The 19765-nt window shown below is 46.7% G+C and overlaps 2 protein-coding genes across 2 annotated transcripts; both read right to left on the reverse strand.

The window, feature by feature from the left end:
* Positions 1 to 11715: 11715 nt before the first annotated feature.
* Positions 11716 to 14388, reverse strand: LOC120656026 (trafficking protein particle complex subunit 12-like). The gene is made up of 2 exons (XM_039934011.1): positions 13286 to 14388; positions 11716 to 12177 (listed from the first exon to the last, which is right to left on the reverse strand). Exon 1 carries the CDS (start codon positions 14256 to 14258, stop codon positions 13290 to 13292), a length of 969 nt encoding a protein of 322 aa, XP_039789945.1. The 5' UTR covers positions 14259 to 14388; the 3' UTR covers positions 11716 to 12177; positions 13286 to 13289.
* A 1087-nt stretch (positions 14389 to 15475) lies between these two features.
* LOC120656028 (cytosolic invertase 1-like) lies at positions 15476 to 19429 on the reverse strand. The gene is made up of 4 exons (XM_039934012.1): positions 18717 to 19429; positions 18194 to 18625; positions 16611 to 17169; positions 15476 to 16185 (listed from the first exon to the last, which is right to left on the reverse strand). Exons 1-4 carry the CDS (start codon positions 19107 to 19109, stop codon positions 15887 to 15889), a joined length of 1683 nt encoding a protein of 560 aa, XP_039789946.1. The 5' UTR covers positions 19110 to 19429; the 3' UTR covers positions 15476 to 15886.
* Between the last annotated feature and the right edge of the window lie 336 nt (positions 19430 to 19765).

The following is a 19765-nucleotide window of genomic DNA, read 5'->3' on the forward strand; positions in this document are numbered from 1 at the left end:
AACCAACTAGCTAAAATACGCTACCTCAACGTATCCGCAAGATATAGACTAATCACCACGAATAGATCTAATCTTACTATGAACATATGGATGCATCACATATGAGAAAGAAAGCATGCATTGAAGTAGACCAAAGTTGAGACAACTAGAATAAAGAGTAGATTGATATCACCATCGTGTGTGTACATACCCCGACGAATGTTGGGGATGACTCCCGAACTCCACCATGGCACAACCTTGCAGGGAGGCCATGGCGGCTAGGGGTGGCCTAAGCCATCTCCTAGGTACCCTCAAAGACTCGCGGCGGCTGTTAGCCTCCTTCGGTGTTGGCCCTAGGTTTTCGTCGAGTTCTGGGTGGATGGATGCCGCGAGTTGAATAAGGTGCGAGCTATTTATGAGCCGAGGAAGCCACCGGTCGAAGGGGAGGCCGAGCCGCCTCAGAAACGGGCTAGGCCAGCCGGCCTACCCTCTTTCGGGCCCACCTCGGTCTCATCTTTCGTGTGTAGACTCTTCGCATCTTCTAGAGTTTATGTCCTTCACGATTGCACCCCTTTGGACGTCGTTATCTTGGAGATATCTTCGAGGAAAGGATAGGATAGAGAATCCTTCCTTAAATCTTCATTTGCTTTGCTTAATCTCGAAGTATCTTGATCTTATCTTCGTGGGCTTAGTCCTTTGGGCTCTCTTGGAGGATGGATGTGCATGAATGGGCTTCGAATCAACATGGGCTTTGGTCCTTCCTTTGGGCTTTGGCCTTCGTCTTTCTCCGTGTTAGCGCTCGATCACGGGCCTTGTCATTTCATGCTCCAAAATAGGCCAAAAATCTGCAAAAACGAAGTTCCTCCAAAATATATGTGCAAATGTGAAAATGACCAATAATTAGGCCGGGGTTAGGACGGTTAGTGATTTTGATATTAAATTCATGCCATTATCAAGGATAAACAAGGGGTAAAATGGGTACTTAAGGAACGCCAATATTCCCCCCATGCTTAAACCTTGCTCGTCCTCGAGTAAGTCTAGGAGCTTTGTTTATAAAGAAATCAGCGTTGCCCCTCAATGTCCTCTCTGCACTTAGTCATACATAACAAGACATATTGCTCTCTCAAGTATTTAGTATTTAAGTTCATGTTGTGACCGGCTACTTTTTCATTATGGAAGATAGACTAGCAATTAAAGAACAAGCCACAATAATAAATAAATGCAATGCTCTCAAACTTAAACGAACTTCAAACCTTTACCTTGTTTCATCGTGAAGAGTTTTCAAAAGAATGCATATCAAACATAAGTGAAGTTCTCTTACAAAAGATCATGGAAACACTCATCTCATCAAGTCGCTCAAGCCTATATTAGATTGTCTTCAACCTATTCTACTCATATATAAAGGTGGAAGGCTTATGTGGAGCTTGGTAGGTAAAAACAATCCTAGCAAAACATTATACTTGAAATATTATCAAACTAAGAGAGAGATATAATGGAATTATCGAGACTAGTAAAAAAGGCCATTAGAAAATAATGTTGGAGAGGGAGAAAGATGAAATATACACATTTAGATAGGTGGACATGTGCAAGTGGCAAATGGATGATACCGAGACACAAATGAAGTTCTCGTTATCGGATTGCACATGGTTGGAAGATTTGAGTATGGAATAATTCTTCAAAGTAACTTGGAAAATTAATGAAGCCAAAAAGAGCTAAGGAGCATTTTATTCTTCTCTTTTTTTCTTTCATTTTTCTATTTTTCTCTTTCTTTCTTTTTTTCTTTCTTTTTGCTCCTTAGAACTTTTGATAATATAGAATACTTACCCAGCCATCATCTCATGCTTGAACAATGCTCGTCCTTGAGTATGAATAGTGGGAGAACCAACTAGCTAGGGTAAGTATCTCAAATTCACTTTCTTCTTCATAGAACCGCTTGAATCTCCGGGAAGTTTTGTCTCCCAAAACTTTTTCTTTATATGGTGCCCTTGATTCTTTTGATTCCGTCGAAATGATAATCCATATTCAAATTGAGTTGTAGTCAAGGAGGTAATCACAAAAAGATATTTTTTGTTTAGGGTGGATATCCAGCGAGGTTTGCAAAATTCCCGAACTAGAAACTCACAATGCATGGATAAATAGGCTAGCAAAAAGAAGGTTACAAAAAAAAATAGAATGACCAGCTTCTTAGTCTCATACCAAAGAAATTATTCTTAATCCAACTCATCAAAATATAAGTTTGCAATCTAAATGTTTCATCATAAAAGAATATGTATGTATAGGCTTTGGTAGGTAGAACTTTGCAAGAGATTCACAAATGTAGATAGCATATGAATTAAGTTTTCAAATTAAACAATACAAGATATAAGGTCATCGGTAAACTTAAATCCAAGAGCTACATAGAGTATGTGGGTCTAGAATTTAGTCATTTAACCTCCACAAATAAAAGAACCGGTATTTAGTCAATTTAAGTTTATTTTAAGAGAGAGCAAATAGTCAAGTCACATATAACATTGTGTAGGTAAAACAAAACGGCAACTTTCATCACTTTTCCATAAGCAAGAGCATATAAGAATATCATCGTAGTGAGCTCAAGGTGATGGTGGTTATCATTTATTGAAAACAAAAACAAATCTAGGTTGTACTCCTAGTAGCCATGTTATTATAGGGAGAGATATACAAAGTTTGCATCATGTCTATGATCGAAGGCTTATATACACAGGCATTTAGAAAGAGATGGACAAGAGAAGGTGTAGGAAAGGTTTACCTATTGATGCTTATGAAGAGTTGTAGCACAGCCTCCCCCATGCTTAAGCATTGTGCTTAGTATGAAAGAAGGAGAGTTAGCATCTTCTAGCGATCGTGATCTTCTTCTCATCAGTTCCCCCATGCTTAGCATTGTGCTAGGCACGGGAGGAGAGGACGAAGCTTGTTCTCCGTATCCGGAGCTCGTCTTTATGCGTCTTCACTTTTGTCGCCTTTATTGTCCTTCAATTTCTCCTCTTTTCCTTTCATGAAAGCGTATTGTCATGCCTGCAAAACAATTCAAGTGCACAATCTACCCCCAAGGTGACAGTTGGGAGTAGAAACAATTGCCAACAAACCAAAAACATCCCCTAAGATACTTAACTTGTGGCATAATTAGTCTAGTGAAAATTAAACCTAATGGGTGTATGTGAATGCAAGTGGGAGGTGTGTGTATGCAAATGAGAGGAAGGTGCATAAGCAAAGTCAATGTTTACACCTAATTCTAAGCACCATGCTTACAACTAGGTTGCTGAATTTCCCTTGGCCATAAAGATTTATTAACCAAAGGTAGAACAACATGTTTATCCCGAGGTCAATAATTCTTCGTAGCACAAGAAAAACCAAGCACAATGCAAAGCTTATATACCAACCAATGCAATATGGAAGTTAGCAAGGTTTATTAAATTAGATGATGATGGTCCACAAGCAAGTTTAAACACCACGTTTACACAAGATTGCTAATGAAAAATGCCCATGAAGCATTAACATAGATATGAAAGCATTCATCATATTAAGTGTAGCAACCAAGCCAACTATATGCAAAGCATGTGTGGAGTGCAAAAAGAAATATGATGGCAAGATGCAATGAATGAATAAAATAAATATGAACACGATCATGGTGATGGTCTAAAAAGAAAATCAAAACTAGATTAATTAACCACAAGCTTAGAATCAAGGGTAGTGCAACACTTCATATTTCCCTCTAAAAGGACACAAATAAAAAGAAACACTAATAGGCACACAAAAGGGGTCTACAAGTTTTCCAAGATCAAATAACAAAGTACTCTCTCAATAAAAATTAAAACATACAACATGATGTTGTGGCATTTATTAGAGCAATGGTACAATGTTACTTGATGAGTTCAATTTAAGAGCACAATATAGATCGTCATCTTATATAGATAAATAGATAAATAAAATGAGCGGGTTGCCTCCCACAAAGCGCTTCATTTAAAGTCATAGAGCTTGACTTTCTCACATACCTTCTCATTGATGTGAAGCCATGGTCCTTCGTGCGAGAATTCGAATTGTCCATGCAGCTTGTATTGATGTCGCCTTTCGTAATCCATCGTGGTTCGCTCTTAACATCTTCATGCGTTGAATGTTGTCACTCGTGCCTTCCTTTGCCAACATCCTTGAGGCCCTTATTTTGTCCTGAGCTTCTGAATTCGATCATGTATGCTTGATGAAACCACAGCCCAAGCTCCTCTTCATTGTTGTCATCCTTATCTCCTTCACCTTGTTCTCGTCACGTTGCTCTTCGCCTCTCCTTTGTGGATTTTCCCCTGCGTCCAGAATAGAACATATACAAAAATACAGCTCTATTGAAAAGTTTATGAAATTACCTTTCCAATGAGTGGTCATTCATCTTAAAGGAGCTCGAATGAAGGAGTTATGCCCATTTCAATTCAGCACTGCGTGCTGTCCAGAAAATTTCAGAACGCACGACCGATGTTTTGGCTATAACCTCTTGTAGGAATCTCCGATTGACTTGGTTTTTGATTCGTCGGAACCAGAATTTCATGGGGCTCCTTAATATCCAAAAATATTCTATTGCTTTATTCAGAGGCCTTTCAGAATTTAGATGCAATCAGTACCTTCTTATGAATGGATCCGAAGATGTTGATGACCTTGATCTTGTGGTCTTTGAGCATCGTGTTGTGTATCACCAGGCTTCAAGTTCATCACCATTGATCCACCAGCGAATAACATGGCTCCAATGATGTATCTTCTCCATTGTTCTTGTATTACCCAGGGTGTCGGGATCATAAGGGGCTCAAGGCTCTCTAATCTTCCTTCTACATCGTCATCGCCTTCTCTATTGTTTGCTGCTGTTTTTTTCATTGAATTACTCTTCATCCAGTGCAGAACATGTACCAAACTTCCATTCCATTGCAATGTGTATCAAATTCCCTTTTCAACGAGTGCTCATTTACTCCAAACGGACTCCGGATGAAAGAGCTATGCTCGTATTACTCCGGCACTACAATCTGTCCTGAAGAATTTCAGAATGTGTAGCGTTGAAAGATTTTACCTTAACTCTTTGTACCGTTGTACGAAATTGATGATTTTTGATGCATTGGAAAGAATACTTGATGGAGCTTCATAATCTTCAATTTTCCTCCATGGTACCTCTCTAATTATGAGTGAAAAACTTGGTCATAACAGCGACTCTCCAAAGATGTTGATGATCGGATGTCACGACTTCTTAGGGGCTTGATTCATCACCTATGGCTTGGACAAAGAAATCTCCAAGAGACATTAGCCAAAATTGACATGGTGACATACCTTTTTCATCTTTACTTGTTTTGAGTGTGGGCTCAATAGCGGATGTTGGGCCACTAACAAAAGTTAGCACCTACCACTAAAGAGCTGGTCTTCATGTAGTCATCAACTTGTTTGAGTGAGATTGGACTTGTCAAAGTACGGACGTTGAGAACTTCTCAATCGCTTTGTGTCTAGGATTTTACCTGCATTCATGGACACAAACAAGAAACACATGATATATGCAATAATAAAATTAGGGTTAGTCCAAAAAGATAGATAGATCTCCCTAGGGTTCGTGTTGCCGATCCCCGGCAACAGCGCCAGAAAAGCTTGTTGACGCTCCTTAGTGCCCCAATTTATGTACCGCAAGCGCACGGATCATGGTAGCTTTTCCCTTAGAGTACTCCCCCAAGGTTTATCAATCCGTGGATCGACAAAGAACTACCTAAGGTTTTCCATCTAATCTAACGGATCTATCCTAACATGAAGCATAGATTGCATATAAACTGAACACTTGATAGATATGAATAAAGCATAAGTGTTCATCACACCCACAACCGTAGATGAGATAACACAACCAAGGAGCTAGGGCCTATCGTCTCTAGGTACGGTTCTAGTCAAAAAGGTGATCAAAACATAGATTGCATCTCAACTAAAGGTACACGGAATCATCTCTCAGAAAGGCGGCTCGCAAGCGGCCTACTTTCCCAAGGTCGCCGGTGCGAGGTGCGTGTTGACACCTAAGGTTCCCAAAGCTTTACCCCAAACGCCCACCAAGTGCTCTTACTCAAAGCTCCTCCTCTTGGTGACTGCGCAACGACTCCCATGGTACTCGCCATCGATCCTATTCCACATCATGTCGTCGCTAGAACTTTTCCCTCCGCCATGCTGTCACCACACCGGGGTAATCAACCAACTAGCTAAAACACGCTACCTCAACGTATCCGCAAGATATAGACTAATCACCACGAATAGATCTAATCTTACTATGAACATATGGATACATCACATATGAGAAAGAAAGCATGCATTGAAGTAGACCAAAGTCGAGACAACTAGAATAAAGAGTAGATTGATATCACCATCGTGTGTGTACATACCCCGATGAATGTTGGGGATGACTCCCGAACTCCACCATGGCACAACCTCACAGGGAGGCCATGACGGCTAGGGGTGGCCTAAGACATCTCCTAGGTACCCTCGAAGACTTGCGGTGGCCATTAGCCTCCTTCGGTGTTGGCCCTAGGTTTTCGTCGAGTTCTGGGTGGATGGATGCCGCGAGTTGAATAAGGTGCGAGCTATTTATGAGCCGAGGAAGCCACCGGTAGAAGGGGAGGTCGAACCGCCTCGGAAATGGGCTAGGCCGGCCGGCCTACCCTCTTTCGGGCCCGCATCAGTCTCATCTTTCGCGTGTAGACTCCTCGCATCTTCTAGAGTTTATGTCCTTCACGATTGCACCCCTTTGGACGTCGTTATCTTAGAGATATCTTCGAGGAAAGGATATGATAGAGAATCCTTCCTTAAATCTTCATTTGCTTTGCTTAATCCCGAAGTATCTTGATCTCATCTTCGTGGGCTTGGTCCTTTGGGCTCTCTTGGAGGATGGATGTGCATGAATGGGCTTCGAATCAACATGGGCTTTGGTCCTTCCTTTGGGCTTTGGCCTTCGTCTTTCTCCGTGTTAGCGCTCGATCACGGGCCTCGTCATTTCATGCTCCAAAATAGGCCAAAAACCTGCAAAAACGAAGTTCCTCCAAAATATATGAGTAAATATGAAAATGACCAATAATTAGGCCGGGGTTAGGACGGTTAGTGATTTTGATATTAAATTCATGTCATTATTAAGGATAAATAAGGGATAAAATAGGTACTTAAGCAGCGCCAACACTCCCCCCAAATAACAAATATAAGCCTACTATAACATTGGCAATGTCTTAACACTTAGACTATTAATGTCTGTAAAAGTACATTATCCTTTTTATGAAGTAGCTTTTATAACGAACCTCCTTGCCACGTCAATTTTGTTGTGATAGGAGGAAATACTCAAAATTTGAAATGACAGTCATTTTATGTCTACAATTAATGCCAAATCCTTAGAGCAGGTACACTGGTTCAGTGTTATAGGGACTCATGCATATGATATCTATTATGTAGTATCATAGCAATGGCTTATAATCCATTAATGTCTTCATAGAAAAAGGAATGGTGAAAGTTGCATAGAAACAACAACTTCAAGAATTCTAGGGGAGTATTCTCATATCCTATTTTTGCTTATGAGCCCGTTGCTTTGTGGAACATTCACCTCTTTTTCTCTCATCCATATCGTGAATATCATATATAAAATTGTGTGATCACTGACGTGTACTAATATCTTTTCCTATTTTTCATTTAGTAATAGAGATGAAGTATTCCCTTAATAAAGCCGCTAGTGGCATGAGCTTTCGCTAATAGTGAGGAAGAAACTAGTAAGCTCAAGATATAGATTATTATCAAAACATGAAACGGTAACTACAAATTATAAAGCTCTACTAAATTGTAGTTGTAGATTATAAATAGTTGATTTGTTTGGATATTTGGATTGTAAGGTGATTGAGGATTGTTTGTGGCGACAATCTCAAAATAGTTATATTAGGTGGAGAGAGAGAGTAATACAGAAATTTGAACTATTTGGATGTGATATAAAAAAAACTCAACCCCTGATGAGTGACTTTTTTCTCATTTGTGTGTGCATCCCCCTTGTGGCCCTCGGTAGTTTCTGACGCTTATCGTTGCACAGCGAGGAGACGAACATTGGACCCGGCCGGTCTTGGTCACCCACCGGGCACAGGCCGGTCTTGGTCACCCACGGGGCACAGGCCGGTCTTGGTCACCCACGGGGCACAGGGCACGGGGCTGTTGGCGGCGCGCGTTGCGCACATTGTCTGTGTGGTTGAGCCACACGCAGTCGACCAGACTAGACGCCCGGCTTCATGTTCATTGCTGTACCTGAGCTTGGGCATTTGGTCGAGCAGGTTGGTGTAGTAGATGACGAGCTCCCTGCACGTACGGGTTGCAGGAGTGCGTAGTATAGCGGCGAGATGATCTTGCCGTTGGCCACCCATGTCAATGCAAGGACCCAGCCAGGTGTACACGCGCGCGCCGACAAATAATTAAGCAACAGACGAGCCAGTGGCGCTCAGGAACCGGATCAAGCGTTCGGATCGAAAACTCGGACGACGTACTCCGCCATGTCGTCCTCGCTGTCGGAACACGCCGATGGTAGAGTTAGGACGACACGGCCGGACAGCGCGCCCAGGGAGAGCGAGCGTCTTGACAGCCTTAACACGGTCGTGCCCGCGCGCGCGGAGGCTGCGGCAGCCGGCGGGCGGCTCCTAGTAAACATGCCCCGAACATCACTACCTCGAGCTCGTGATCCAGAGCCACCACCCCTCTCATATCTTGGGCCAGCTTGCTGCATGAACTCGTTCTCCTGCCTTGAATGTCGTAGTGCTTCCTGCAACTCTTCGTCCTCATCGTACCCCTCGCCCCCCAGCTGCTCTGCGTCAACGTTTGATGACCTAGCTGCTGCGTCCCTCAATAGCTTTTGACGGGCCCTGGCCTTTCTCTTGCTTTATCTTTGTTCCTTTCCAACTACTCAATAAAGTATGCCTTCACATCCGGTGGAACCGACGGGCAGTCTGCCACATCGCTTCCCCTATGTGCCAAATGTTGTTTGAACCTTATTGCCCCTCCGCCACTCTTCTCCCTGCCACCATAATTGCATTTGAATCCACCCTTGACCTTTCGGCCATGCTGCCACACAATGTCGGCCATTGTCCTACGACGTTGCAAAGAGGTATAGTGTAAGTAAATACGCTAGACATTCACGCAAGCTTATAAACTAAAAATAGCTATGAGCCTATCACTCAACCATTTCTATATGATAGTAACAAAATTAAGAAATTTTGGATTCAAAGTAGATGTTCACATCAAGATATCTGGAACTCACATTTCCCACTAACCTATTTTAGATCAATACAAATGATATGCCTACAAATCATATGCAAGAACTTACAGATGCTGTGGAGCTATGCCGGCCGAAATACCGCCGCCATTGACCGGTAAACCGCACCCAAATCGTGGAAAACCGCGCCCAACTCGCAGAAAACCGCCGGCGGCGGCACGGTCGGAAACTGGCCACGTACCGGCCGGAAAACCGGCTGCAACCGACGGATCTGAGCTGCGCTGAGCTGAGGGCGCAGGTGAGGTGCCTGGGCTGGGCGTGCCGAGCTTCGGGAGGGAGGGAGCAATAATTGGAGCTGAGGGCTGTCGGTGGGAGTGGATAGGGGAGTAGATTTTTTCTTAACGGGTTAACGGGTCTGTAACGGGTTCGAACTCAAATCATCAATTTGACCTACCAAATCAACTTAGATTTGAATGATTTCAAGTGCTATAAGCTAATAAAAATCCCTAGTTTTTTTATCATAATTTTTGCAGATTTTTTTAATGGTTATTTATAAATTATTTTAAAATTTGAAAATTCGGAACGAAATATACCGAAAAACAGCGGTAAACCAAATATCGGTAACTACCGAAAACGAAATTTTCACCGAAATTTCGCCGGTTTACCGCCGAAATTTTAAACCCTGCACTACTACAGAACAGCTAAATAGTCCCGGTTGAGAAACCTCTTTTATCCCGGTTTCTCAACCGGGATTCCCACTCCGGGACAAAAGGCAGAGGTCTTTAGTCCCGGGTCTGGCAACCGGGACTAAAGAGTGTTTTTAGTCCCGGGTCAAACTCCCAACCGGGACAAATAGAATTTTCACAAATAAAAAAAAGTGGACCGTCACCGCTCGGCGGCTTTGCCGGCGGCCCTCTCCTTCTACCTCGTCCTTGTCCTACACAGCAAGCCTTCTCAAATTCCCCAATCAATTACAATGCCATGAAATTCTCCATTTAATTACAACAATTAAACCAGCATCAATCCTTAAATTAAAAATATATTCAATGTTCCCCAAATTTCTCTCAACAACAGCTCAGAACAATTTCATCAAAAGAAAAATAAAAAATACTATCGATCTCCACCTCCAATATGTGCTTGCGTTTGCCGTCGAGCCGCCGCATGCCGGTCCCTCCCCCTCGCCGGCCCCGCCTGAGGCCGCCCGCGTTGGGGCCTGGCCGAGCCGCTCCGACCCACGCGGCAGCAGCGCCCGACCCGCTCCGCCCGCACCGGCCGGCGGCGGCGCAGCTCGCCATGTCCGTTCACCTAGCCCGAGCCACTGCCTTGCAAATTAGACTATTGAATTCATATACATTGATTTGCGAGGGTAATCAGGCATGGAGATTAAGGGAGGGCGAAAGAGCAAGCAGTGGTACTTGCGGCTGACCTCTTGCTGGGAACGGGGACGGTCACTCGCCGGCTGCGAAGACGGACGCGGATGCTGCGGGGTCGAGCCGCCGTCGGTCGCCATGGCCCGCGCCGCTACTTGCTGCGGCAGTTCACCGGCACTCACTGCGGCCCGAGCCGCCGCACCTTCGGCCGGTCGCGCAGCCCCTGGCCGGTGCCCAGCCTGGCCGCGCCCCTTCTCGCCGGCATCGACCTTATCCCCAAGCTACAGAGGAAGAAAAGAAGATGAGAGGGAGAGACGAGTGAAGAGGATAAGGCAGCCATGAATGGATGGTCTGGTACTGGCAGATATCGAGAGGAGAGAAAGATAAAGTAGATGGAGAAGAGTGTTTTGTCCCGGTGGGTGGGTTGAACCGGGACAAATAGATTGGTTTTAGTCCCGGGTGCCATCATTGACCGGGAACAAATGAACAAATGTTATTGATCCCGGTGAATACCTCCACCCGGGATTAAAAGTCGTGTACTGAATCTAGGATGTAGATATGAACCGGGACTAAAGTTATTTCTCTGACCCTAGCTATTGAACCGGGACTAATGTCCATATTTGTCCCGGGTCTAATAGTAGACGGGATAAATGTAAAGGATCAACGACCCTATTTGTATTTGTAGTAGTGCTGACTCCGCCATGTCGTCCTCGCGGTCGGAACACGCTGATGGTAGAGTTAGGACGACACGGCCGGACAGCGCGCCCAGGGAGAGCGAGCGTCTTGACAGCCTTAACACGGTCGTGCCCGCGCGCGCGGAGGCTGCGGCAGCCGGCGGGCGGCGGCGGCGGCGGCGCGTACGTGGCTGCCGACGAGCAGAGTAGGTACGATGCATGGTGCGTCTCGAGGTTGCCACTGGTCAACAGTTACAATCTCATATATCTTGTTTAGTTCTGACGTCAATTCCGTTCATCCGTCGCGGTGCAGAGCCAAGACGAGCTGGCGAGGATGCCGGCCGTCCGTGCATGCTGGAAGCCAGTCAGCACTAAGTGATCCATGACGGATGACACTAGTCCCGGACATGACATGATCCATGCTTATTTCGTGGAATTTACCACGACGCAATGCAACGCAAGAACTCAACATTATTTCATCAGCTGGCGATAATGGTGATCCCTTGCAGATGAGATGACGAGTTCAGTGCGCCAATGGACAGGGGATAGTTCTTCAGAATCACATAACGAGATGCAGGACTACTAATCCAATGAAAAAATACTAGCAGGCACCGACACCTCGTGCATGCGCACACATATCCTAGACAGACGGTACTACATTGCAGCAAAGTACTCCAGGCCAGAAGAAACCATGCATCCAAATCCACAACCAAGCATCAAAGGCCGGCGTCATCGCTTCACTTGCCAGATTTTGCTTTGGCTGCGTCCTCTTGCAAGCCTCCAGCGTGTGCTTCAGCGTCTCCGCCGCCTCGTTCAGGGGATGGCCGCACCACCAAACACAGGGCCCGGTGCTTCTCCTTGGCCATCTCGCGCACCATCTTGGCCCTGGTGTTGGGCCTACTCTTGGTAACCATGGTGCCTGATGCACAGAAGCGCGGTGATTAGCTAGAGGGAGGGGTTGAAAGATCTCTGTAGCGAGCGAGATTTCTACTATTATTCCTCAATCTATCTATCGCAGAAGACCTCGATCGAGCGTGTGAGGTCTTGCAGCCTGTTTCGGATGGGGTGGGCTCAACCACCGTAGCTCTGGGCCAATTATGTTACATTATTGGAAAGCGACTACTTATTTATTACTGCAAGCCAGGCCCAGCCACGGTACTCGGTATGAATTCCTCCCAGTAGATAACCTCCGTCGCTTGTAGCCGTTAAAATATTGGGGAATGTACGTACGTATGGGCGAACCATCCTGACATAGGCCCAATTTGGAATGATATATACGCTGAACTATCATGGCTGAAACGGTACAGAAGTTTTTGTTAGGGATGGAACTATGACTGGTTCTTTTTATTGGATATATGGCGTGGTGCTCAAACCATTGCATGTACTTTTCTTGCATTATTATGCAGTCACACTATCAGACCCAGTGCGGCTTCTTATCACAGTTCTATTTCCTGGCCTCCGACCTCATGACACTCGAGTATACTAGTAGTAAACAATTAACCAGGGCTGCATAAGACATTCAATGATTTTTGCAATGCTAAGCTTGTGCATCCTTGATGTGTTTCTTGCCAAGACAAACGGAGATAGTAAATGGTATGACAACTGACACCCTCTCAAATTTGCCACAAATACTATCTCTAATCTCTGGGAAATGTCTAAATTGCTAATGGATTTCAAGCCACCATGTTCAGCATGAAATTAGGCTTCAATCGCCAACATGTCCCAAGGTGAGAAGCAGTGTGATTCTTTTGAGTTTTGACATTTGAGGTTAAGCGACACTTGCAAAGAAAAACTGAGGTTCTCTACAGGTGTAATCACAGCAACATGTTTGTCTTCTACAATTTACTCTTTTCTTTTCTTTTCAACCATGTATAACCAATCAGGCAATCACCTCACAACTTCAATTGCTACCAAAGAACTAGGTTGAAAGCTATCGAAACATGGACAGTCAAATTTCAGCATACGCCACAGAATAGCCATACAGCATGGTGTGCAATGGCCCAAAGCTGGATTGCAATAGGCATTACCTGCCTACATGCGCGTGCAGGAGGTGTCGAAGTCGTCGGGAGCAACCCTGGCGATCCACTCGGCGAGGCTCCTCTTGACCTCGCCGTGGTTGACGAAGGCGAGCTCGTACATGCTGCACAGGTTAACCACCACCGTCTCGTTGAGGGCCGCCGTGGGCACCCTCTCGAGCGCGCCCTCGAGCACCTTGATGGCGTCGCCGAGGTCCCGCGAGTACATGAGGCACAGCGCCTTGTTGTTGAGCGCCACGGCGTCCGCGGGGTCCGCCTCGATGCAGCGCTCGTACTCCCGCACCGCCGCCGCGTAGTCCTTGGCCACGATGCACTCCAGCGCGCGGTTGCGGGCGAGGAGGTTGGCGTGCCGCGCGGGGTCCTCGGCCGCGGCGGCCACGTACTCCACGTGGCGGAACGCGGCGGCGGCCGCGGAGAGGTTGCCGATCTGGAGGTGCGCGTAGGCGAGGCGGGAGAGGAGCACCGGGTCGCCCGGCTCGCGCGCGGCGATGTCGGCGAGGAGGGCGAGGGCGACGTCGAACTCGCGGTGGGCGAGGTGGTCGGCGGCGAGGAGGGACGCGACGAGGGCGGCGCGGCGGCGCCACTCGGGGTGCGGGGCGCGGACGGAGGAGAGGAGGGTGTAGAGGCGGTCGAGCGCGAGGGGGCGGTCGGGGAGGAAGAGCGGGAGGAGCGCGTGGAGGAGGCGGATGAGGAACGGCGGCGGCGGGCAGGCCGAGTCCGGGTGGAGGGAGGCGAGCAGCGCGGCGGCGTCGGGGAAACGGCGGAGCTTGGCGAGGGAGAGGGCGGAGAGCGCTGAGAGGAGGAGGCGGTGGTGCGGGTGCGGGACGTGGGCCGGGTGGGAGAGGTGGGAGAGCAGCGCCTGCCACTGCCCGCGGGCGGCCAGGTCGTAGGGGATCGAGAGATCGGGGAGGCCTGGCGCGGCGGCGTTGGTCGCCGGCGGCGGGAGCGGGGAGGTGGCGGCCATGGCGCGGTGGGATCGGGGATCGGGATCGAGAGATCTCGAGGCCTCGGGGGACGAAGGCAGCGGAAGTCTGGTCTCTGTGGTGGACCCTCTAGACAGGGTGGACTGGGCTGGGCTGGAAATGTGTAGGCGGGTCCCTAGGCTTCTGCTGCGTTGGTGTACATACGATTGAACTTGGGCCTGCAATGGAATTTTGATGGGTTTTGATGCTCATTAAGTGGTAGGCGACGTTTTCGTCGACAGTGAGGCGTCTTTGGTGACTTCGTCAATCTCGAGGATTTGTCGGCTCAGTCTTCGAAGATGCTCATAGGGGTAGAGTTTGCGTACGTGTGTTCATAGGGGTATGAGTGTGCGTGCGTTGTGAGTATCTGAGTTGTACTGTGTAATCTCAAAAAAAAACTATTTATTTCCATTTTACCATCCGGCACGGTTCAGAATTTGCTATTTGCTTCTTCTGCTGCTAGTACACAACGGGAATCTGTATCAAGTCACCAAAATTTCTAAAGATCAAGAGATTTAGGTGTGGATCCGTGGATGTTCACATGATACATGTGTTAAGGGATGCAAAGTGGTAGCACTTTGTACAGTGATGGATGTTCAGGAAGTGGGGAAGTAAAAACACCGAACATCATGGAAAATAATTTAGATGATTGCATTTAGATCCAGCAGTCAAAAAAGTGGTTTTGGTCTGGATCCCAGGGTTAATTCTTATTCCACAAATTTGGATGCCAAATAGGAGAACTAAACATGAGTCAATTTGCACAGATAATGGCGGCTAATAGGTGGTTAGAGCCCATTAACCTTAATTAGCGCATGTTTAAACCATTGTCGCATCTAGAGCTAATTTTTAATCCTTTATTTTTAACCCATTCAAACAGGGGCTTAGAAAACTACAATTTGTAAGGCTATTTAGTAGACACCCGATTTCAGATGTTCAGATGGAATTTAGACTAAAAAGTAAAAGAGTTCATAGAGCAATCCTCCAAGTATAAAATGTGTCGCTTAGGATTTGTCACACAAGTAGTAAACCTGCAACAGGATAAACATAGGGGAACAGGGATGGCTGGATCGACATATTGTCTTCTTTTCTTCAATACAAGTGTGCAGCAACAAATCTCTAGGGGACACAAGAGGAAGAGACACACAAGGCACACTTTCTTTGGCTTATCTTCATGGGACAGGCAGACAGGCAGTCAAGTAAAGCAATAGAAACACAGGCATGTAGCAACGCAGAGAAAGGAGCTTTATTCATCCGTTAGAAATAGCAGTTGTGCTGTTCACAGGGAAGCTGGAATCAGCTTTACTCATCTGTATGGTCAACTGGTACAACAAAGTTGAGTCCAACCAAAAGGATCCATTAACTGATCCACAACTTGTAGGATGACCCAATCAAGAATCAGAGCATCTTCTTACAACGAGAGATTGAAAAAACAAAAAAGAAAATGCCCATTTCTGCAGTTGCTTCTTTTCAACTCCGGAAACAAGCTGAGATATTGTACAGCCAAGGAAAATCCAGAAGACGCAAACTATCTCGGTATGGAAAGTCAAAGGAAGGGGGTAAGCAGCAGACAAGGATACTACCCCAAGAATTTTCAGCTGACTTTGTTTCCCTACAAGTTTTCGTCGCCATCTCAATTTGTCCATGATGCGGACCGCTTCAAAACAGGCTTCAGCATCGCCCTATCCTCTTCCAGGGAGATCATGCCAAGATGTGAAGGGTCCTCCAGCATCATCTTAGCGACCAAATACCCGGCAATGGACCAAGTCTGGAATTTTCTCGCTTGTTTGCCAACATACCGCCCAAGCTTCCCATCATAGTACTCTGGCCAGCCATCCTTCAACAGCCTCCTCTCAGCTAGGTCAATTGCTCTTCTTGCAATTTGTGGCCGTCCCGTCTTGATACAGGCTGCGGTCAGCAGCCACAGAAGTACTGCAGAAAGACAAAAACAATATGAAAATGGCGTACTAAAAATAGCTCATATTGCTCAGGTACCTTGGACTAAGGACAACGATACCAATATGTTGTGTTATGAGTTTCAATCAGAAATATAACAAATTAGGAAGATCATCAAACATATAAGAACCAAATGTACTCTGCACTCTGTGATATAGATTAGGAATTTAGGATATGTATGAACTGTTAGCAAAAGGGAAAACCATCAGATGTCCACTACAAATTGACAGAAAATACAAAAGCATGGAACACCAAGTATCTCAAATTATTATTCTTACTGCCAGTGTAGTTCAACCTCCAAAACAGGACAAAACAAAAGCAAAACATTTTCTTGTCCTTAAAAAACTGCAAGGAATTTAAACTTTGAAGAGAGTAATCCAAGTAAATTGCAGCTCGCTAACCTGGCCATGATCCTCCATTGTGATAACTCCATCTGGTATTTTTTGGATCACAACCTGTCACAATTCGCCATTCATGGTTCTCAATGGCCGGATAACATATCTTCAGAGGCATTTCACCTATAAGCTCCTCCCAACGCTCCTCAATAAGATCCATTATAGCCGCAGATTGCTCAGGTGTTGCAAGAGAAGAAAGTATGGCAATCATGTTTCCAAGTGCAAACCAACGGAAGTCCATCCTTGCAGGACTAACATTACCAATGAAAAAGCCACCCTGACAAGGCATGAAATCAAACAGCCAGTCCGGAATAGAATCGGGAATAACATTGAATTTGTTGACAGCTGTGTGCGAATATTCTTCTGTCTTGTAACGGTAAATGTCATTTAACTGTTGGAAATCAAGCCAGAAGTAGCTTCGCATGTGATAGCTTAACGCATGAAGGCGAGTAGCAATCTTCTCTACAAACTCCTTCCCTTCATTATCATGCTTAAGCATTTGAAGAGCACACCTAAGTGCCATAAAGAAAAGTGCTTGAATTTCAATGGGGTAGCCATATACACCCTACAAGATTAACAACAACAATGAACATGTAAGCTCAGTTACAAATTAAATGGCCTTTCAAACTAAATAATTCAGCACATATGTCCACATATAATTTAGAGATTGGTATGCATATGTCCAAAGTCAGCGAAATGGAGGACAAGACTAATAAATATCCTCATCAAAAGATTTACAGTGAAATGGATTTATTCTATTTGCCAATTTTTAACTAGCGAGGAGAAAAAGGACAGATGAGTTAACATGCCAACGTATGAGACAAGTAGCAGAATTCAAGTACAGTGATGCACATGGGACAAAAAAAAATTGTATAACCATCGTCATATATAGGAGACAATCTTCGTGTGTATCTGTAATGCAAAGTTGAATGCTGTTAACTAGATGTAATAGCAGGACTAGGCTTTTCCAACAATTAAAAGGCTAACAAATTAATCTGCTTTCATGCATCGGTTGTAGGCAAGTTCATACTCAAACAAGGGCGGAAATGATGTATGGTCTCATTTTACAATAGAAAAATTAGATATTAGTTTTTTTCGACAAACGCTGATATGCTGGATATCAAATAGAAACAACAGCAGTACACTACAGTACAGTACAGCACAGCACCAAGTTTAAATGATTGAAGTTTGGTTAATCCACAAAAGTAAATAACCTGGGCTCTGCCACAGCTGTGACAGGCTCATGTCATTACTTTAACAGACAACTGAAATCATGAACTCCACCAAACAAAATAAAACAAACAACTAATTATACCAGTAACAAATAGTGTTTTCACAGTGTCACATTTCAGCGGTGTTGAATGGTAACTTATATTCTATATATTCAGAATATGGGGCACAGAAAGCACATAAATCATAACAAGAATAGTTCAAACCTTACATTATTTAAGAACACCACTAGAAAACTGAACCTCAGATTAAAATATCATTAGAACAATGATATTAAAATTTCATCAGTAGTGCTCTAGATATTTATTCTATAATAAACATTGCAACAGATACAGGAATACTGAATGATCAAAGCTTACCATTCTGCGATCTATCATGCAACAACCATCGGCACATAACAATGTCGGGAAGGTATCAAACCCCTCGGACAAACACAGGCTCAGTATGAGCCTCATCCCTTTCTGGCACTCAGGTGTCTCTGCCAGTGTCAAGTCCCCGGTGGACTTTGTGTAGGCCCGCAGGAGAATGATCCACCAGAACCCGGAATCCACCGGCGCAACCCTCCCAATCGCGCTCTCCCCAAAATCAGCATGTAGGGTTTCAACACCCTTCTTGGCGTCATGCATCACCTTGAAGCTCGCCGGCATGGCTCCTTCCCCAAGCTTGAACCGGTCGACTTTCTTCTCCCAGCCCTGCAGCAGCAGGGTCTTCAGAAGGAAGTTCCTGACGATATCCGGCTCGCCGTTCATTAGGAACGCCAGTGCGCTCGGCACGAAATCCCTCACAAACACCTGCCCCCAAGTTCCCCCAAATAAGATAAGCAGAAACAGATAAGCGTCCGAATTACAAGCACCTCTGAATCAAAAATGATTTGCAGCCCACCTGGTCGTAGTTAAGGACCTCCTCGGACGCGTGGTCGACGGCGCCGACGGTGCCGAGGGGCTGGCCGCGGAAGAAGACGAGGGAGCGGCGGAGCGCCTCCCAGGCGTCGCCGACGATGGGGTGTGGCTCGAAGGAGTGGAGCGCGGAGGAGGCCGGCGTGCCGACGAGCGAGCGCAGGCCGCCCCCGGGCGAGTACATGCCGTCGAAGGCGCCGCCCCTGCCGTAGCCGCCCGAGTGGGAGACGTCGCTGAGCGAGCGGTCGTCGAAGGAGCGCTGGCGCTCGACGTTGATCCGCGGCTTGCTGAGCAGGCGCGTGAGCTCGAAGTCGTCCGACTCCGACAGCGAGGTGTGCGACGCCGAGCGCCGCATCCCGCCTCCCACCGCCAGCTCCATGGCGCGCGCGCGCTCGCTGCCCTCCCCGTCCCCCTCCCGCTCCTCCTCCTCCGAGCCTCACCACGCTCCGGCCGCCCCCCGCCTCCTCGCTCCGCCCAGATCTAGCCCGGGCGCCGGCGAGCTAGCGAGAGATCTGGAAGCGGGTGAGGAGGACGAGAGGAGCAGGCCAGCAGCGCCGAGCAGGACACGGCCGCGCGAATCTCGATGCGAGTCGCGACGGACGACGGCGTCACGAGAAATGGGAAATGGGGAACGGAAAAAAGGGGCAGCGAGCTGGAGGAAGCTTATTTATAGATATAGCATAAACCCGAGCGGAGGCGTCGCCGGCGCTAGAGCGGGCGGCTCGCCGGCACCACGGCGTCTTATAGCGGCCCATGGCTTGTGGGGGCCCGCGCGTCGGCGAGCGTGGGTGGCTGGCAGTTGGGTAGCTGCTGGGAGGCGGGCGGGTGGCGGTGGGTCCGAGTCCAAACAGCTACCGCGCTGTGCTGCACGTGGGGTTGGTGGGAGGGTGTGGAGGACGCGGCGCCGACGTGGCGCGGCCATCGCGGTTGGGTGCTGCCCGCCCGCGGCCCACACGAGGTGGTGCCAGGGAAAAACTCTCCGGCGGAAAACCGCCGGAAAATCGGAAAATTTTCTGTTTCCGCTAGTAGCCGGGA

The sequence above is a fragment of the Panicum virgatum genome, chromosome 1N (genome assembly GCF_016808335.1).
Source record: "Panicum virgatum strain AP13 chromosome 1N, P.virgatum_v5, whole genome shotgun sequence".
NCBI lineage: Eukaryota > Viridiplantae > Streptophyta > Magnoliopsida > Poales > Poaceae > Panicum > Panicum virgatum.

Bases quoted from the DNA above. Each gene is read 5' to 3' on its own strand.
- LOC120656028 (XM_039934012.1), bottom strand. From the start codon at position 19,109: ATGGAGCTGGCGGTGGGAGGCGGGATGCGGCGCTCGGCGTCGCACACC. The intron at 17,170-18,193 runs GTAAGCTTTGAT...TTAATCTTGTAG, and splicing joins GCATGATAGATCGCAGAATG to GGTGTATATGGCTACCCCAT. The intron at 16,186-16,610 runs GTTAGCGAGCTG...GTCTTTCTGCAG, and splicing joins CAATGGAGGATCATGGCCAG to TACTTCTGTGGCTGCTGACC.
- LOC120656026 (XM_039934011.1), bottom strand. From the start codon at position 14,258: ATGGCCGCCACCTCCCCGCTCCCGCCGCCGGCGACCAACGCCGCCGCG.